This window comes from Oxyura jamaicensis, chromosome 5, assembly GCF_011077185.1.
Source record: "Oxyura jamaicensis isolate SHBP4307 breed ruddy duck chromosome 5, BPBGC_Ojam_1.0, whole genome shotgun sequence".
NCBI lineage: Eukaryota > Metazoa > Chordata > Aves > Anseriformes > Anatidae > Oxyura > Oxyura jamaicensis.
Window position 1 is genome coordinate 59,263,431 of NC_048897.1, and position 20,066 is coordinate 59,283,496.

At 37.3% G+C, this 20,066-nt stretch overlaps 1 protein-coding gene across 3 annotated transcripts in view; it reads left to right on the forward strand.

Annotated features, from left to right (window-relative positions):
* PIK3C2A (phosphatidylinositol-4-phosphate 3-kinase catalytic subunit type 2 alpha) overlaps positions 1-20,066 on the forward strand; it is a 47,864-nt gene that overhangs the window by 22,603 nt on the left and 5,195 nt on the right. For all 3 annotated transcript variants that reach the window (XM_035327788.1, XM_035327789.1, XM_035327790.1), the window contains exons 9-27: positions 1,588-1,731; positions 3,732-3,774; positions 3,862-4,075; positions 4,162-4,284; positions 5,935-6,102; positions 8,312-8,420; positions 9,170-9,312; positions 9,945-10,133; positions 10,538-10,631; positions 10,899-10,993; positions 11,308-11,488; positions 12,093-12,197; positions 13,195-13,287; positions 14,052-14,181; positions 15,669-15,805; positions 16,470-16,639; positions 17,107-17,263; positions 17,690-17,799; positions 18,509-18,716. In XM_035327788.1, coding sequence (XP_035183679.1) covers positions 1,588-1,731; positions 3,732-3,774; positions 3,862-4,075; positions 4,162-4,284; positions 5,935-6,102; positions 8,312-8,420; positions 9,170-9,312; positions 9,945-10,133; positions 10,538-10,631; positions 10,899-10,993; positions 11,308-11,488; positions 12,093-12,197; positions 13,195-13,287; positions 14,052-14,181; positions 15,669-15,805; positions 16,470-16,639; positions 17,107-17,263; positions 17,690-17,799; positions 18,509-18,716 — 2,613 coding nt within the window. The remainder of the gene's footprint in view (positions 1-1,587; positions 1,732-3,731; positions 3,775-3,861; positions 4,076-4,161; positions 4,285-5,934; positions 6,103-8,311; positions 8,421-9,169; positions 9,313-9,944; positions 10,134-10,537; positions 10,632-10,898; positions 10,994-11,307; positions 11,489-12,092; positions 12,198-13,194; positions 13,288-14,051; positions 14,182-15,668; positions 15,806-16,469; positions 16,640-17,106; positions 17,264-17,689; positions 17,800-18,508; positions 18,717-20,066) is intronic.

The following is a 20,066-nucleotide window of genomic DNA, read 5'->3' on the forward strand; positions in this document are numbered from 1 at the left end:
AGATTTTCTAATGCCTCTGGTGTTTCACCACGTTTTCAGGGGCAGTTTTGAACACAGTTTTGTTGTAGAATAATGAGATATTAGTGCTCCTTCAGATGGTGGTGTTTTTGTTGCTTTGCTCTTGCAGCTGCCTCAGCTTGGTTGTTTAACTGCAATTTCACAGGCTGAGATGAGGAATGCAAAACATCACGATTCAGACTTGGGTTCTATTCTAACCACAGAGTGTTTTTGAAGGTGGGAGATGGATCTTGTAGGTGATGACTAGGTCCAAGTATCAGCAGTTACTGCATTTAATTTTAATACTTCCTGAAGCGAATTTATGTACGTATTCAATTCAGTAGCTGAAGCTTGCTAAGCAAAGTAAAGCAGGGTGAAAGTGAAGTAATCTGCAAATCACTTGTATTTAGCCTTTGATTTCACATCTGTGGACATCTTAGAAGTTAGCTACTTTATTTTTATTAGTTTGAGAGCCTCTGAGGTAGATAACAGTGGAGACTTTGCTTTTCATATGCCAAGCAGCTGTTACCTTCAAAGTGTTAGTTTCAAAGTAGGCTTAAATATTTACAATGTCTTCCAACTTTTATGGTAATTTTCAAACTAGGATGAAGTTAATTGTTGCCAAGTAACTGGCAGTCCTTTTTATATATATATATATATATATATATTTTAATTCTAATGGCTTCTTTGCTTCTTTGCTATCCATTTGCATGTTGGAGGAGAGAGAGAGTGGGGGGGGGTATAGGGAAACAGTTTACATTTTAAGAGAGTATTATACTAATTCCTCCTACTCTAACTGCTCACAAGTGATTGTGAAAGGTCCCTATACCTTAAGCCTTTTAAAAGTAAAGAGATGATATTTTGAGAACTTTGCTTATATTAAAAGAAAATCTAAGATTCTTTGGATTTAAATTAGATGTTTTTTTTTCTTCTCTCTGAAGAGGAGGAAAGCAATATTAGGAGATTCCACATAAGTGTGCAATCTCCCTTCCTTTCCTTCTCCAAAATGGCAGTTTGCAATTGCTTTATCTGTAAGAACTATTTAAGCTTTGTAATATGCAAGGCAACAGTTGTAACAAACATTTTTCAAGCAATATGTTAAAGTGAGGTTAAAAAGAGAAATGTTCCATTATGGAAGCTATACTGTAGTGTATCTTGAATCTACGTGTTGAAGAGGGCTGAAATTGAAAAACTGCTGCTTTAGCGTGATTGCTTCGTCACGCTAATTGAATAAAGTATGCTTTTTTTAAAACATCATGTGGGAATTTGAGCTTAGTATCTCATTAGACAATACTTAGCTGCTTAGAACTTAATGGAAAAATTATTGGAAACCTCATGTTTCTGGGGACACCACGCTAGAATCTGTGCTAGTCCTGGTTTTATGGCATTGGTAACTGAGCTACAAGAAAATTCTCAGTACTGAGGCTGTTTGTTTAATCACGTTGTTACATTGTAGCTTTATGTAATTGAGATGTGGGTCTCATAATAAAATTGTCTTGGCAATTCGTTCTAAAAAATAAAAGTTTGAAGAAACCCTGGGCTGAACAATTGTGATCAGATCAATCTGTTCTTTCATACATTCCTTATTAGAACCAGCATAAAGCAGTAGATCAATTAATTAAGACTGTCAGAAAAATCTGTTCTACATTGGATGGTGTAGAGACTCCTGCAATAACGGAATCTGTAAAGAAGCTAAGGAGGGCTGTTAATCTTCCAAGGACTAAAAACACCGAGGTAAACTTTAACACTATAAGTTGCGTTCTGAGGTATGCTTTGTAACAGCAATGAATATTATGTCATGGTCTTCAGTAGCTGCAAATATTGACAACAGTTCAGTCAGGGCTATGGTTTTTATTAACATTTTGTTTTATTTTACTTGGTAACCTCAATTTATTTTAACAATTTGCTATTAATGCATTAATCGCTTGGTCTTGGAATCCTTTCTTGTTCCAAACAGCAACGTTAAGCTGGTTTTGAAGTCACAGCAGATGCTGTTAAATCTGACCAGGGAAACTGACAGCTAGCTCACGCTCTCTGAAATCAATGCAGCTACGCTTAGATGAGGAATTCACATGTTGTATTTTTTGTGCAGCATTTATATGAATAGTAACAACGTTTTAAAATTCTAGCAGTCCATGTTCCTGGATTCCTGAACATGTGGACAAAAATATAATTTCTCCAGTAGTGCAGAATTTGCTAAAACTGCCTTACCATGAGCAGGTAATCTGAGCAGAATTGGCCTCGCATCACTTTGTCAAAAAGCCATTAAAGCAAAAAGTATGCAAATAAAAAAGCTAAATAGTCTTGTAATGCCATTTCTGTTGTCTTGCTGTCGAATTAGAGAGAGTGGTGATTCCTGTGCTGTACTTTTTGCTTTTTTTGGCTTCATCAGTGTAGTGATATATTTGGAACACTGAGCTGAAATTTTGCAAAATGCACAGTCTGAGTAAATATAGCTGTCACCAGCACTAAAATTCTTGCAGACGAATACAGGGAATTGGTGTAAAAGCTTAGGGAAATACAACATGTATTTCTCCAGTGTTTGTTTTTTTTTGATAGGAGAAAGCCCTGCAAATAATTAGACTGCATTGTAAAAATAACTTCTAAAAGAAATGCTGAAAAAAGTATCTCTTTATCAGTAAAAACCTTCAATTTTCTTGTGATGAAAATTGGGTGAATGGCAATGAATATGAAGGATTGCTTTCAGAAACCTATCTAAACCTTTTGTAAGATACTGTTTGTGTGTGTTTTTTCTTTAGTGATTGGTTTGTGGTTCAATGTACTGGCCAAAAATGTAAAAGAAAATAGTAGATTCTCAAGTAGAAAATTACATCTGTAGCGCTGTTCCACCAGTGTTTGGCACCCGGCCATCCAAAGTACTTGGATTACTTCAAGTATGGTGGAGACATGGCAGTTCTTCTGGGGGGGGGGGGGAAGATGCGATCCCCTTACCTGACACCCCTCCACAGAAGGTGTAAGGAGAGCTTTCATTCTGCAAGTCAAGGAATTCCTTACATTTTGCTTTTAAATCACCAACTTAGTTTTCATTAAAAGTTTCTGTTTTATCAAAGTTGAGTTTGGCATGAAATCCTTTCTTATTTGAAGGGAGTAAGTTCCCATAACTTCTTTGTCACCTGTAGACTACAGCAGTGTCCTTGCAGAGACTAGACATTGCTGTGATACCGTATCGTGTTTAGACTTCCATTTCAGCAGACCAAGAAGCAGACACAGCAGATGGTGGCAGTACTTACTCCTCGATTTCCTCGGGTTAACTTTTTTCTTTTAAAATGCAGAAAATTTATGGTAACTATGCCTGCAAAGGTGCCTTAACAAATGCCACAAACCAGCTGTTAAATTGTTGGTAATGGAGCTACCAGCTTCTGCTTTCAATTGTAACAGCCCCGAGTTTTCTCTTTCCTCGGGGAAGATAGAGTATCCTCAGCAATATTCCAACGTAGCTTGTCTTTTAAAAGTTCCTAAAGGGTGTCAGGATAGTTGTGACTTGACCAAACGTAAGCTTTTGAACTTAGTTAGTAGTTACTACATGATTTGGAAATTTTGACACTGCCTGTTAACTCTTGAGGAACTTTAATTGAATAAAAGGTATGGTGCATAAACCCAGGTATGGCCCTAATTTAGATGTTTTGTCATTTCTGGAGAAGATAGTTTTTAAGGGCAATGGAAAATGAGTATAGGTTTCTTGTTACTGAAATATACTCTAACTTACTGTGTAGGTATCCTTAAAATGTGGCGATGACCCCAGCAAGAGTTCATCTGGTGAGTAAAGTTCTTCAATTTTATTTTAAAATTGCTCTGAGGTGGTTATTTTAGGCAGACACACTTTAAAGGTAACTTATAAATTAGGTTCACTGCAGCCTGAAAGCCCTCTGAAAGTGAGTATAGACCAGTTAACAAGAGCAGTTGAGGCCCTTCTGCAACTCCACATGAATTCGTGTAGCAGCAGTTCGGCAGCGATTTCCCCGAAAGATAAGAATACTAAGGAAGCATGGACTGCCACGGAACATCTCCAGTTCACAGTGTTTGCTGCACATGGAATTTGTCCTGGTTGGGTAGCAAAGTAAGTAATTCATTAGCTGTAAAATTCATCCTTTTTTATTTTGCGGGGTTACTTCTTGTTCACTTTACTTTCTTTTCCTTGTCCAGTTATGAAAAATACTACTTGATTTGTTCTCTGACGCATAATGGGAAAGATCTGTTCAAACCTGTTCAGTCCAAGAAGGTTGGCACATACAAGAACTTCTTCTACTTGATTAAATGGGATGAACTGTAAGTGATTTTAGAATGCTAACCACCACCACCCCCTCCGCAAAATACTTTGTTTTAGCTAATACCTGCCTAGCTGGCTGCTGAGTACACTAATTGAATCAGCTCTTGCTTCCGAAGCGTTGAAAGAACTACGTGTGAGACCTGAGAGCAAAATCAGAAATATTCTGAATGCTATTTTGCCCTGCATTTTAAAGCTGGGAATGGAAATTCTGGACAAGCGCCCTGTCCTAATTTATTTATAGTATACAACTATAATGAGTTGGGAAGGTCATAGCATTCTTTGTAATGGGAACAGCTTGCACTGCTTAAAGGAGGATGAATAAAGCTCGCTTTTAAGCAGCGCTCAGATTATCTAAATGGGGAGGAAAAGCAGCTGACTTTTATCGACATTAATGCTGAATAGTTTTTTGTTCCAAATATGTCACAACAGCTTCGTATCTAATTAATAAATCTAATTTAGGATTGTTTCTATAAAGAGATCAGATGCATAAGTGCTTAGAGTATGTGTCTATAGCATACGAGAATGTCTGGTTCGAGCTACTAAAGTTAGGTCTCTTTTTATGGGGCAGGGGAAAAGGGTGGAAAAGGAAGAAGCAGGGGCATGCAGAGAAAGAGGGTGGCAGGTGATAACTGAGAGGGAAAAACATTTTTCATTATCTATACACAAGTTACTCTTTTTGACTTTGTAGTTACCAGGCAGTCTGTCATAAGCGAGGTGTCAGATGAGCTCCCATGTTTCCTTATTTCTCTTTTCCTGACTATTTTTAAAGGGCAGAGATGGACTCCAAGGAATACTCCAAAAGTCTACAGTGACAAATTATTTCAGGCCAGGAATGAAAGTTTCAGGTTCTGGAATACATGCCTCCAGAGAGTACTCTGGCCACTTTTTTTTCTGATATCGCAATGAATTAATTGTCAGGTCTTTTGCTGACTAGTGATAGTGTATTACAGTGAAAGATGTTAAACAGACTGCTTATAAGCTGCTTAATCCAATTGTGGTCTTTTATATCGTAACTGGCTTAGTAGTGTGCTGGGATACCACATCAAAATATAATTCAAAAAATTACAGAAAATCAAAGAACGCTTTAAGCAATGAAAACACCGTGAACAACAATCTGAGTTGTCCAGTGGGGTGTATGCTCCTCAGCTGCTTTCAGTGTGGGTGCTGGGTTTGTACCATCTGGTGAATTTAAATTTCAGTAGTTCTTAAGGGATTAATACATTGGGACAGGAAACTGTTGTCAGCTGCCTCTTCAGTCAGATCTGAGAGATGAGGAGGCAGCTAACATGGAATTGTATGTGTCCTGGTAGTGAGTAGAGTGGGAAGACTGGTTATGCTGGACTGTGCAGTTCTGAGCAAGGAATGTGATTTAATAGACAATAATTAAAGAGAGTTGTTTTACTGTCTATTAAAAAGGGTTGTTCTGAATCTATCTACAGTGCAGAATTGTAACTTAGTAGTTTTTATGAACTATCGGTGTGGGTGATAGTGGAGTGAAATATAATTGCACGGAAGCATTTGTCCTTCAGTGTTAATTGCCTTTTTGAAAGCCAAAGGCAGCAACAGATTATATGAGTGACAAGCCTGTAATTTACTAATAATTGTTTTTCCTTCTATGTCTGACTTACTTTAATACTTTTATTTTATAGAATAATTTTCCCCATCCAGATTTCACAACTGCCGTTGGAATCAGTCTTGTGTCTGACTTTGTTTGGAATTCTGAATCAAAGTAGTGGAAGTTCTCCTGATTCAAATAAGCAGAGAAAGGGCCCAGAAATGTTGGGCCAGGTTTCTCTACCTCTTTTTGATTTTAGGCGGTAAGTATCCAAAATATGGGTAAGTTTGTTGACGTGATTTATTCTATATAAAGTTTAGCACACCTAACTACAGAAACTGCTTCTCTGCTGCTGAATGTAGCAGGAAGTAACAAAGGTAAGAATCTTCAATTGTATTGTTATGGAAGTAATGCCTTCAATTAAATTCAGTTGGGTGGCCCATAGTAATGTAGGCCAAAAGAGATCATGGTAGCAGCAACACTTTGTAAGTATGCAGCTGCTGAGGATGCAAGCACAACAACAACACAAGTGGTTCTTTGAGGAATTAATTCACTGACATTCAGACCTGGATCTGTTGCTGCATAAGTCATACACAGTTAAAGTATCTGCAGGTGTCACTGTCTGCTGAACGGAAAGCCTCCCTTCTACACTGAGAGAGCGTGGTCTTGATGGGTGGCATTTCATGAATTCTGAAGGTATATCATATTGGCTAGAGAGAGTTCAGTTGGCATTCATGTATATTTTAGCACGTGAAGTGCAGACAGCCACTTCTCAGCCAATTCATGAGCTACAGTGATAGAGAATGCAACTTACAAAAGAAAGTATTTGCAGCAAGTGATGGATTTAGCAGGAATAGTGTCTAGTGCAATGCAAAAGAGAACTGAACCCTGACAGCAGGTAAATAATGTACCATCCTTCTGTATCACTAGGTAAGAGGGCCTCTTTTACCTTGAAACTGTATTAAGATAGGAAAGAATAACTCTTAATCCAGTTCTTTTTGTAGAGCTAAATATGACGATGGCTCTATCTTGTAACTAAAATACCTTTAATTCAAGGTTTGCAGTATTTCTAAGAACTATTATTCTTCAAAGGCATCTTTGCCTGGGCTGTAAAATAATCAATGCTGCATGTTTCATTAAGTTTATACATACAGCAGCAAAAGTGGAGAATTAAATTTGATTAAGTATCTTACCTTTTGCATAGATTGATTTTCTTTAATACTCTTAAATTTCTAAGCCTGTTAATAGGGTGGCAATAAATAAGCCAGCAAGAGAATGGAAATACTGTTCTAAAACACATGTATCGTTTAGAATACATGTGTAGTTTCATAGCAGAAATAGCTCATTTTGCCTATTAACATGTGCGAGTAATAGAGATCACAGGATATTCTGAAGTGGTTCCCTTTGATTCAGAGCTGGGTTTCTTTAAAAAATAAAAATTAAAAATTCTGTTTAATTCTGTTACACTTCCAGAGTACTTCTAGTTTGAACTGATCTTTCTTCAAATATGGCTGCTAGATCCTGTTAAACTTCTTAATATCGCTAAGAATGAAAAGCCGACTGTAATTTTCCTCAGATAATGTTCCTGCATTTTCCTGCTCCTTAAAACTTTCATCACTAGGTGATGAATATTCCAAAATGCTAATCATGCTGATGAAGTGTGTGTGGAGTGGCTTAAAATATCTTTGCTTGTGGATGAGACAGAAGGCTATAGCAAGTAGATTAAACTGGGAAACTACTAAAAAGAACAAGCTGTTCAGTGATGCTTTGTGGCGTGATCTAGTAATTTTTATTGGCACCACAAACTCCCAGTTAATCAGTATTTACATAAATAAAGAACTGTTCTTTAAAACATATGAATACTAAACCATTTCTTGAAATATACTGAAAGCTTGGCCATTGAGCAGTTTTCTGAGAGATGTTGTTTTAATTTTTAAAGATGGACAGAAGTCTGCTGTGCTTAGGATGCTTCTTGATTTATGAAATACCTTAGTTGTGCCTCATTACAGTTGGAAACTACTAACATTGGGAATAAATTGGCAAATATCAATGTCACCTGATATGCCCTAGCAGGACCTCATAATGTGGGAAGTCCAGGCAAGCGATAATTTCTATAATATTCATATGCCTTTATCTTTCTTCTGAGAGGGTAAGGAAGTTCTAGTGTTTAGTTTATTCCTCAGAGGAAAAAGTATTTGTTTTTTTCTTTAAGAAGTTGGGAACGCTTAATTTAGCTGGGTCAACCATGTCAGCACCAAATTTTTCCTTTGCCTTTTTCATTAACAGCTGTATGCAGGTTCAAGCATTCTAAGGGACTTAAAATATAAAACATGTCCAGTGCAAGATAAAAATGGAAGTGATGCTTGATGGATGTGATCCCTCTTTTTAAGCTGATGTTATTTTAATAACTAATACTCCATTGAAGTAAACAGATTGTGACACTAATACCTGTACATGGTTTTTTCTCTCAGATTGCTAACTTGTGGGACAAAGCTCTTGCAACTCTGGACCTCATCGCATCCAAATCATGCATCAGGGATGGCCAGTAAGAAAGGAAATATGGAAAGAATAGTACTGCAGGTTATATATATGCTTCTGACTTAACCTGACTACATTTTGTGTGAATGTTGTGACTAACTCATATAAGAGTGGTAATAGATTGTTTTAGGGAGAGTGTAAATCTTCTCATACACGAAAGCCAGCATAGAATAGTGATTGCCATCCTTTAAGGGCAAAGGATGGAAAGCTGTGTTAAATGTATACAAGTAGGATGTAGAATCACTATGTTGAAATTGGAGACGTTGGAAATGCCTTACTAATACATGCTATCAGTACTGGGAGAGAGAAGACCTTTGAAAAGCAATCTGTAGAAATGTGTGCTGAAAGGGGAGTTGTCTAGAACCAAGTAATAGCAATTCCAGTTTCTTCATGGAACATAAGTGCCTCTCATTCTCAATTCAGTGTCCAAATTTTGTTCCCAAGGGAAGATACTTTGTTAGGCATGGCTTAGAAGTCCTAGAATATGTTGATGGTTTGGTTGATACCACTGGGTATGTTTTTTAATAGTTCTGTGTTTAGGCTAAGCTCTAAGCATCCTTATTTCATGTCAAAGGAGTACTCCAACTACTGGTTTGTACAACACCACAGTTGTCATACAGTTAAGGACCACAGTTCTGTGGAATGATTGAGATGGGGGTGGGAAATACTCTGGAAGTAATACCTGAAAACTGTTACATGTGTAGAACTAAAGAGTTCAGATGCCTAAATGCTTGATGCTGCTGGAAAGGGGAACTTTCTGCACTGTTCTTAAGAACTTTTTTTTTTTTTAGGTTGACTTCCCATCCCATGCTTTTGATATTGAATATAAAATTCCTCAGGCTGCAAAGACTACTGTGCAACATTCCATAGAAACATTAGAAAAACCATTGAAAGAACGCCTCCTTGCCATTCTCTCTAAGGATAACACCATTGGGTATGTTCACCTCTTTGAAGCTATGATCTTTTTGTACATGGTAATTTTACAGCTAGGGTGTGGAGTTTTAATTTATCCTTAAGCTTCTTTAATGTGCCTCTACTGTATTTTGAAGACCTGTGGAGATTTAAACGAGATTGAATGAAACCTGCAAAATAATGGTGCTGACTTAATAAATTCCCTTGTGTTTTCTATGGCTGGTGTCATAATATTCTCCTGTTAGAAAATTGCTACTCTGCCTGCCTGTGGTATATGTCTATTCGTGTTTGGTATTTCTTCTGTTACGAGGAGCAGTGACAATTTCAGCAGTGGCTGTTTATATGCCATGAAAGCATTTCTGGCAGGCTATCCTAGTCATCTGCCCCGAACTAGCATGAACATTTTGGTTTATTTCAGATTACACTAAAATCTATTCTTGTCCTTTGAAATTTATAACTTTGAACAACTGTTTCCATAACATTTGAGTCTTGTATTGCCCCTGTTTTAGATACTTATGGAGGAAATAGTCATTTTACATGTCATTCTATTCTGTGTGCAAGTTTATCTGTACGTATACTGTGACCAGTAGCACTGGGGATATGTGGGTAATGTTCTGTAACTTGCATTATGAACTAAAATGCTTTTGTCTACAGGCTGTCAAAAGAAGATAAAGAATTTTTGTGGGAGAAGAGACATTATTGTCATACTCATACTAATAGCTTACCAAAAATACTGGCTAGTGCCCCTCACTGGGACTGGGCAAGTCTTCCAGAAATATATTCATTACTTCAGCAGTGGCCTCCTTTATCACCCTTAGCTGCACTGGAACTACTTGATTCAAAGTAAGAAAACAAAGTCAAGTTCTGTGTGTGTCACACAAATGACTTTCCTTCAGTAGAAGATAAGCTAAATAAAATTTCTCATATCTAACTTTATTTCCATAGTCTTAACCAAATCATGTAGTCAAAGACTAACAGTTATGGTTAGGATTCTGAAATCTAATTTGTAACAGAAAGCAAGGTATATAGAAAGCTGTCAAGACTGAAATTTTGAGAGGTTGGTATGCTTGTCTTAAACACGTGTTTGCATCTTACGTAATGTCTTTGAAGCATCTGAAACTTGTAGGTCCTTTATCGAGCTGTTACAGACTTGATATTGATTCTTTTGTATCTAGCTAATCTTAAAAAAGGAAGTAAGTCCTACAGAAACAGAACAAACTTAATGTGGATTTGTGATGACTTCTTAGGTTTGCTGATCAGGAAGTGCGAAATACAGCTATGAATTGGATAGAAACATTAAGTGATGATGAATTAGCAGACTTCCTCCCTCAATTTGTGCAGGTAAGATTTACTGTTTATGCTGAAGTTTGAATTTTTTGCTCTTGAAAATCCAAAGGAGTCCCTGACTACTAGTCATGGAAATGCAATTGCATGCCTCTATACTTAATAACCTTAATTATCGCATAGGGTAGAAAACAATTTAGGTAGGTAGTTGTTCTGTGACTGGCCTCTGGATTTGTAGTGTTTCTATCACTGTGCCAGTCATAAAATCTGTCTTCAGCCAGAAGTAAATCTATATCCCATTTATTGCATTTTCTTTGCATTTAGGCATTGAAGTATGAAACTTACCTGGACAGTGCTCTTGTCCAATTTCTTTTGGCGCGGGCATTGGGAAGTATCCGAATAGCACACTACCTTTACTGGTAAGATGTTCTCTGTTCGTTGCTCACGTATGATAATTATAAGAGTACTATTTCCAGAAAAAAGTGCTGTCTTAATAGCACAGTTCATAACAATGTTATATCCGATGAACAAGAGACAAAACCTACATCCTGCTTTTTTCCATGAAGAAACAGTGCTTTTATGAGGCGCGAACTTCTTGCCTTTTAAATCAAGATACTGATTGTAGATATATGTATATAAAAAATACCTATTAGCTGAAATATTTCTGTGTTTGACTATTGCATTGTTCACAGTATTTCCCTGATGAAAATTTAATTTAAATATGTTATTTCAGGCTTCTTAAGGATACACTGTATGATTCAAAGTTCGGGGTAAGATACGAGCAAATTCTTGGAGCCTTTCTTTCAGTCTGTGGAAAAGGGCTGAGGGAAGAGCTGGAGAAGCAGACCAGACTGGTTCAGCTTTTTGGAATGGTAGCAGAAAAAGTCAAGCAAACAAGTGTATCGGGTCGACAGGTGTGTAGATTAAATTTTTAACATTCTTTAAGAAGTTTACCTTCAATCCACTCAATTACCTTTTTAGTCTAAGTTCAGTCGAATGATATATATATAGGAAGACTATAAACCTGCTGCACTCTGCATTGTAGCAAGCTAATGACTTAAAGAAGTCAATGTCTTTGTCAAATTTGTTGTCAACTGCAGCATAGATTTGTGTGAGGAGATAAGCTAAGGAAGAGGGATGCTTTTTGTGTACAGTAAGCTGGATTTAGATTTAAAGCTATTAGTGCCGAAGAGTGATCTCCTTCTGCAAAAGAATGGGGTATCTATATGATAAGAATGTAAGTTTACAGGTTGGTAGAGTGGGATGCTATTACCTGATTTGGTCAGAAAATTTTACCAAAAAGTGATATTAGTATTGTACTGCTAAGCATATGTGTTTTTTTTAATAGCCAAAACAATAGTTAGAACTTATATTTGGTATTCCTTTGACACTGAGGAGTTAAAACATTGGTTATGGTATATTTCAGGATAACTTTGTCCAGAAGTTTTCTGTAGATGCTCCAGTTAGGAGAATATCAGCTGAAGTTTTTTTTTTTTTTGTGTGTGTGTGTGTCTGCAGGCTGCTTTGCAAAGCGGTATGGAACGTGTGCAGTCATTTTTCTTGAAGAACAAATGCCGTTTGCCTCTCAATCCCAGTCTTGTGGCAAAAGAACTAAATATTAAGGTACAGCACATTCATAGTTTCAAAGCCATTTTGTCACAATTACACATAGGCAAAGCTTTTACAGATTGGAAAATCAAGTTCTTGAAAGCTCTTTGCACTAGTTGGGGAGGGTTTAATTAAAAATATAGATTGAAAGAGGGAGTAAAATTAGCTAAGAAAAGACTAAAGTTATCCTTGTATAAAACCAAGTGAAGGTACTTTTATTTTAAAAGGAACAAGTAGTAGTTTATTACTTCTTCAGACCCTGTCTGCTTTGAGACCAGCAATTCTGGCTGTAGTAAAGGAGAGAAATACTCAAAGTACACAAACAAAATCTTGTTTGCAATGGTAATCAAAACAGAGAAGTGAACAGCTACTTGTTACTGGTTGTGTCCAAGAGATGTACTAAATCAGGGGAGGCAAACAATAGCTTTATTTCATTATGAAGATCCAACAAATGATAGCGTAGGAGAAGCAGGTAATTTGCTCCAGAACTCTGCAAGGTTTGGCAATATCCGCTCTGACAACCTGGTTTATAACATTGGGCATGACTAGGAACCTAAAGGTCTGTAACGCTGGATTTATTCCTATGTAGAGAGTTCCTTTGCTTTCCTTCTTTATTATGTCTATTAATTAAATCACAAGTATGTAGTTGAAAGCAGATAACTGAGATTATATCAAGAGTTACAAATAACCGTTTTTTATAATTCAAATTTAAAATAGTTGCTGATAAAATATTTATTCATATTTTACTCACTTTTAATATTTATTCATATTTTACTCACTTTTCAAAATGTATAAAGCATTACTGTTTTGCACTGTTGGCTTTCGTACAAGAACTAAACAAATACCAGCCGAGGAGCTCTTTATTCAAAAGAAGCACGTGTTCCCCACAATCACAACGTTAAAAGTCTGCATATGCACACTGTGTGTCATACGTGCTTGTTGTCAGAATGTCCTGTTTTCTGGGCTAGTGGGAGTAGTCCTTTTCGAGTATTAACACTAATTCTACTTGTAGGCATGTTCTTTCTTCAGCTCCAATGCAGTACCACTGAAAGTTGCACTGATAAATGCAGACCCTCTGGGAGAAGAAATTAATGTGATGTTTAAGGTAGGCCTTACATGTGTGGCGGAGAGAAAAATGTTAAATGATAATTGATTCCACTGAAACAGCGATTACATTTACTGTAGATCAGTAAGCTTAGTTACTTGTTGAGTTTGCTCCTGTGCATCTAGAAACAGGAAGCTTATAACTTCAGCTTAACAATTAGGAACGGATGTCTGGAAAAGGTTAATTTTCACGAAACAGCTAATTTTTATAATTGTAAAACTGGAAACTCCCACCTTAGTGCTGGCGTGACACCATGTAAATGAGCTCCTCAGAATCTTGAAAGTATCTGTAGAACTTCCCTGTTAGGCGGGAGAGTATGTATGTCACAGATCTGCACACCTGGGATAACCGCTACGACCTTTCTAAAGCAGCGTGGGATAACAGGTAGTGCTTGGAGTTAATGCGCTCTTTTAAGGACAAGTACAGTTTCCCTTGGAACAGCTATTCCCTAGCACCTTCTCAGAGAAAGCTCATATAGCTTTAATGATAAAAGGGAATAAGAAAGGATGTAGTATTTTTTGAAATTATATTATTTAGAGAAATTTTACAAAGTTCACCAACATTTGAACAGGTGGTACGATCTGAAAATCAAGTCTACTGCATGTGAAAACGTAATGTGTAGTTTCTCTTATTAAATCCGTAGCTGTGAGGAAATACGTAGCATAAGACATCCCTTACTAGAAATGTAAAGCAATTAAAATCTGAATCTTAGTTTTGCTGAAAGCATTTTAAGTCTCCAGTTAACATTTATATTTCCATTTAAGGTTGGAGAAGATCTGCGACAAGATATGTTGGCTTTACAAATGATTAAGATCATGGATAAGATCTGGCTGCAGGAGGGACTAGATCTACGGATGGTTATCTTCAAATGTCTCTCAACTGGAAAAGACCGAGGTGCAAAACCAGATGCTGTTTATAATCTATAATCCAGTCAGTGTCTTCCCTCCTGCCCCCCACCTTCCCCCCCAATTTTTTGTCATGCTCATAGAGAAAATTTCTACTCAAAGGCAGGCTCAAGAAACAGTGGAAAGCCAAAGGCCTTCTTTACAAGGAACTTCCATACTCAAAAGTATGGAAAGTTGAATTGTTTGGAATTTCCTTGTGGCTGAGTTGCATTTAAATTTGTTTCTTCTCTCGAGTCCAGAGGTTTATGCATTCTGCTGTTGATGAGCTGTGGTACAAATGCATAAACGTAACAATAAAAGCTTAAGGCTTCTGGTGTTCTTAGTGCAACACAGGAAACTAATGGTGCCTTGGCAGTCCTGATTCTGAAAGTTAGTTATGGTGAAAGAACGTATTCAAGTCCAAACTGACATTATAAGGTATTCGAAATCTGGTGAAGTTGAGTCAGGGATTATTGAAACGTGCAAAAAGTAAAAAAATTTACCATAGCCCACCCAGAATTTTTGTGATATGCTTCTCAAAGTTCCTTAGGAGTATGTAGCTTTTAGGTTTGAAAATTAAATCACAGAACTTCTAAGATTGCCTCACACCCTGAACGTGCTTTTTGCTAGTTTAGTTGCTAATTCTCTAGAGGTAGCCAATAGGAAGCACATATCTTTAAGAGCATGTGTAGAAACTTATCTTTTCAGCCAGACCCTAGAACAGCATGATGAAAACTCCCAAATAAAGAAGATGGAAATTCAGGTTTGCAAAACTAAGCAAAAAGGTTCAATTCATGTAAGACTTTGTTTTTTTTTTCAAGAAACAGATGACATTTCTTCCTACTTTAAGCAATGATGGCACAGCATGTTACATTTTTGTTGCTGCTCGTATTAGTATTCCTAAAGCACGTGAAGGATTAAAGTGAAAAATAAAAAAGACGTAAATTGCAGATTTGCCTGTAGTAGCTCTCACCAGGATAGAAGTAAAATTCTTTTAATCACGTCAGTGTTTTCCTTTTATGATCTAGCTATACAAATATTTTTAGTAAATGGTGTCTCTAAAATAAGGCCACATGTAAATCCTGCTCTGCCTTATTTCTGGAGCAACAGTCTGGTCTATTTCAACACTCAACAGCCATTAGAAGTTGTTAGATGGTGTCTGTGAGAAATGTCAGTATCAAAATATTTTACAGTTACAGACCAATACTAGTTTATGTAGTAGAAAGTAAATTACACAGTAATGCTTTCAGCCAGAGAATAATTTATATGTGCATTGTAGCATCCAAAGCTAATTGTAGTAAAGCAAACCTAACTTGGATCTCTACACATGCTTCATGGCATGCCTTGTAGTAAGTCTTTTTAGGTAGCAGTCAATTTAGAAAGAAGCAAGTCTGAACTTATAAAATTCATCAGTGTTAAGAGACTTTCTACCAAATGGTGAAAACAGAATACAACTTAAGGAGATAATAAATATATTTTGTTCTATTTTATATGAAGGCATGGTAGAACTCGTTCCTGCTTCAGAAACTCTTAGGAAAATTCAAGTGGAATATGGAGTGACGGGTTCTTTTAAAGAGAAACCTCTGGCAGAATGGTTGCGGAAGTATAATCCTACAGAGGAAGAATATGAAAAGGTAACTTTTTAGTGTTCTTTTGAAGATCTTTTAAAAGGGATAAATACCATTTTAAAGAATGTAATTCTTACTCTACATCTTCCATTGAAAATCTTGTTTACGTTTTTCAGGAAACTGATTTTTTTTCCCTATTTTTCAGAAAGAGTAAATGAAAATTCCTTATGTACAGGGGATTAACTACAGATGAGTCAGATAAATTCTTAGGATTCACTTTGGAGGGGGGTTACTGGATATAGAAAAAAAATTGAACTTTAAGATAGGACGGAATGGTAGCTCTCTTCACTGTGGTTTAGGAGCAGTGCTCCTTCGGACATAAGATGCCAAAAATAAAATGTTTTCTATTGGCTACGGTGCTGTTACAACACATTAGAAAATAAATCTCTTGTACCCTTTTCACTGGTTGCTTACTTGTTACATTTTGTGATTTGTCTTCAACTCCTCCTTTCTCTTGCATTTATAAAACAAACAAACAAAAAAACACTTGTATTGCTGTAGAGCATGATTTCTAAAGATTTTTGCAAAGAATACTCGAAAAGGAGTTTTAGGGTCTGGTGTGTCTGACTTGAATTTTACCCTTGTCGAGATTGACTATTGAATATATGAATGCTGTTTTCCCATTGATACGTGTTCTCAATTGACTTTTTTTTCCCTCTCTCCTTCCCAGGCTTCGGAAAACTTCATTTATTCTTGTGCAGGATGCTGTGTAGCTACTTACGTGTTGGGAATTTGTGACCGCCACAATGATAACATAATGCTTCGAAACACAGGGCATATGTTTCACATCGACTTTGGAAAATTTTTGGGTCACGCACAGATGTTTGGTAGCTTTAAAAGGTATTTTCTGTAGCTAAGCAGTGTAGAGAATGAAGTGATTTTTTAAAGTATATTTTTATAGGTATTATAAGCATTAACATTTAAATTCCTGATGAGTGATGTTCTCGGTTAGGAGCCAGTATCTTCCACTTTAACCACTAAGTTTTCAGAATGCATTCAAACTTGCTCATACAGAATTAATTCTGTAAAGTCTCCAGCTTTCTGTTTCCATCTTCCATCTCTGGAACTGTTTTAAGCCAAAGCACATAGGTGTATCTTTCAAATAAAATGCTTATTATGTAAATGTTATGAATGAATAATTGAGTGCCAGAAATGTTACATAATCCAAGTACTTCTGGGTGTAAAACAAATAAAAACATTTTATTGGATATGGATTATTTGATACGAATACCTGGGGGTGGAGGGAAGAATGTGACACAGTGAGCAGACCTTATAATCAACATAGAAATTCTGTGCTCTTTGGACAGGGATCGGGCTCCTTTTGTGCTAACATCAGATATGGCTTATGTCATTAATGGTGGTGAAAAGCCGACGATTCGCTTTCAATTGTTTGTGGATCTCTGTTGTCAAGCTTACAATTCGATAAGGAAACATGCAAACCTCTTCCTTAACCTACTTTCCCTGGTAAGCATTGTATTAAATTCAATTGAAACTTGATAGATCTGTAATGTTGGCTCATATTACGTTCTAAGCTTTTTATGGTGCCAGAACTCTTGCATGTCTTTAGAAGCCAGAAATATCAGATGTACTTTTGGGGAAGGTTTTACATGGCGATTTTTTTTTAGGCTCCTTTTTAACTACCCACCTACTGCCTGAGAATTTAAAACTTCAAAAATACCATAAATTACGCTGCAAAGCTCTGTTAGGTGCATTTAACTCAGCAGAGGTAAGGCAAGGGAATAAATGCTGATTGGAAGCAATTGTTTGGCTATATCTATTAGCATTTAGCAATTTATCGCAGCTTCACTTAAGTTTGAAGGTCTAAGAGTTTTAATTATTTCCACATAAAATTGGTTATTACATTAAAACTGCAAATGTAATTTCCTACAGATGCTTTCTTCTGGATTACCAGAACTAAGTGGTATTCAGGACTTGAAGTATGTCCAGGATGCTCTCCAGCCCCAAACAACAGATGCAGAAGCTACCATTTTCTTCACAAGGTACTGGATAAGTGAAAGAACTAAACTAACCACCAGCATCGTCCTTCTGCTGGGAGCTTCCTGCGTTGGTGAAAATTCACTAAGGATGTTCACAAGCCTGTCTGTAGAATTTGAGTTAGTTGCCCTGTACAGTCGCAGAATACCAATCAGTGAACTGCACAAAAAAGACCAGTTTCATATATGATTAACGCACCCAAGTTGCTTAATAGCAGTGTATGTGTTGGTATCCTTGAAATGCATGCAGTGTAAAGAAGCTTTCCAAAAAAAGTGCTTTTGTATGCTGGGGAGGGAAGGGTGACACTCCATATAGCAAGTGGGTGCGTGCATATAGTGTAACTGAGTTGTTGCAATGTGTTACAAAATGTGTTATTGTAACGCATTTTAAATATATGGGGGGGACAGACAGCAGTAGTATGCACGTAATTTTATTTTTTATTTTTTATTTTTTTTACTAACTCTGGAAGACTGTTGCTTCTTGGATAACAACCAGTTCCAAAGTTCAAATACAGAATCTCCTGTTAAATGCTTGTTCGGTGCTATTTATATAGCTCATCGGTCAGTTTTAGTTTAAAAGCTCTGTTTCTCTGTCATTAAGAACTTGTTTTTTATTTTCCTTAAAGACTTAAAATTTGTCTGATTCATTGACAGAACATTTTTTGTGTGTTCTGACATGCGCTCTAGTATTTGAAGTTATTTTTTCCTTCTGTAGGTTGATTGAATCCAGTCTAGGAAGTGTTGCCACAAAGTTTAATTTTTTCATTCATAACTTGGCTCAGCTGCGTTTCTCAGGTCTACCATCTAATGATGAACCCATCCTCTCATTTTCTGCTAAAACATACTCTCTGAAACAAGATGGCCGAATCAAACAAGTGTCTGTGTTTACGTATCAGAAGAGATATAATCCAGATAAACATTATGTAAGTATGTAGAATCCCTTTCCACGCATTTCCTTCCGACGAGATCTATTCTCCTTCTTGCTCTAAGTTCAGTACAGAGTCACGACGAGTTAGTCCAGGCATGACTTGCCTGGTTTAGCCTGAAGTAGCTACCTTTGAGATGGACAGCTAGGTTCCCTTTGTTGTCAGATATTAAGTAAATACAGCCTTACTTGTTGAATTAGGCACTGATGACAGATAAGGATGAGCTTAAGAATTTTCTGAAGTCTGACTGTATTGACTGGAAGGGGAGCCTGGACGTGTGCACACACAGCTGAGCCCCACTGGGGGGTGAAGTAAAACCAAACCCACCACTGAAATCTAGATCTTACTGGGAATGAGCCTGCTTGCTTTTTGAAGAAGAGCAGAGCCGTACCGGGTCTGCATGGGATGGAGTTAACTTTCTTCGTGGGAGCCCGTTTGGTGCTGTTCTGGATTTACGGCCGTTGGTTTGGCTGTAGCTGAGCAGCATTTGTGCAGTGTCGAGGCTTTCTCTTTTCTACCCCGTTGCGCAGCTACCTCCTGCAGTGAGTGGGCTTTAGGTGGGCGAGGCGTTGGGAGGGGACACTGCAGCTGACTGGAGCTGACCAGAGATGTTCTGTACCCTGGGATATCACACTTAGCTTAAAAAGTAAAAGGGAAGAAGGAGGGGCTGGAGGGTGGGAGAAGAAGTGGGTGGGAAATCATCCTCCAAGGTGGCTGTTGCTTGGAGACTGACTGGGTATGGGTCTGCATATGGGAGGTGGTGAGAAATTGCATTTGCATCACCTCCTGCCTTTCCACCCCAAGGACTGTCTTTTTGTCTCAACCCGTGAGTCTTCTTACTTCGCTTTTATTCTCTCCCCTGTGCTGACAGTTGGAGTGTGGGAGTGAGCAAGCAGCTGTGTGACTGCTGAGCTGCTGGCCAGGCTAAACCCACAACTCGGTTGCTAGAGTAGAGATTGGTATTTTTGACATCTAAGAATGTGCTTCAAAATGAAGACACACCTTGAAAAGTATCCGGAAAAAGGCATAAAAGGGAGAAGTAACAGCAAACAATATAATTCAGGATTTTGATAGACCTGGGTTACACTTTAAGACTTTTATTGATAATCATATCCCTGTGAAGATGTGCAGCGACGTTATTTCCTTCCTTATGATCGTTATTTCACTATGGCTGTTTGCTGGCCTAGACTAGTTTAGCCCAGGTTACTTTTTCCTCAAGTTGATTTTAAAAGTGCTATGCTAATATGGTAATGTGTATCTGTTTCCAAGTTGCCTTTGTTGTGAATGCCTTAATCTCCTAGACCCCACCTAGGTAAGTTAGAGTAAAGATAAATAATTCCAGAGCCG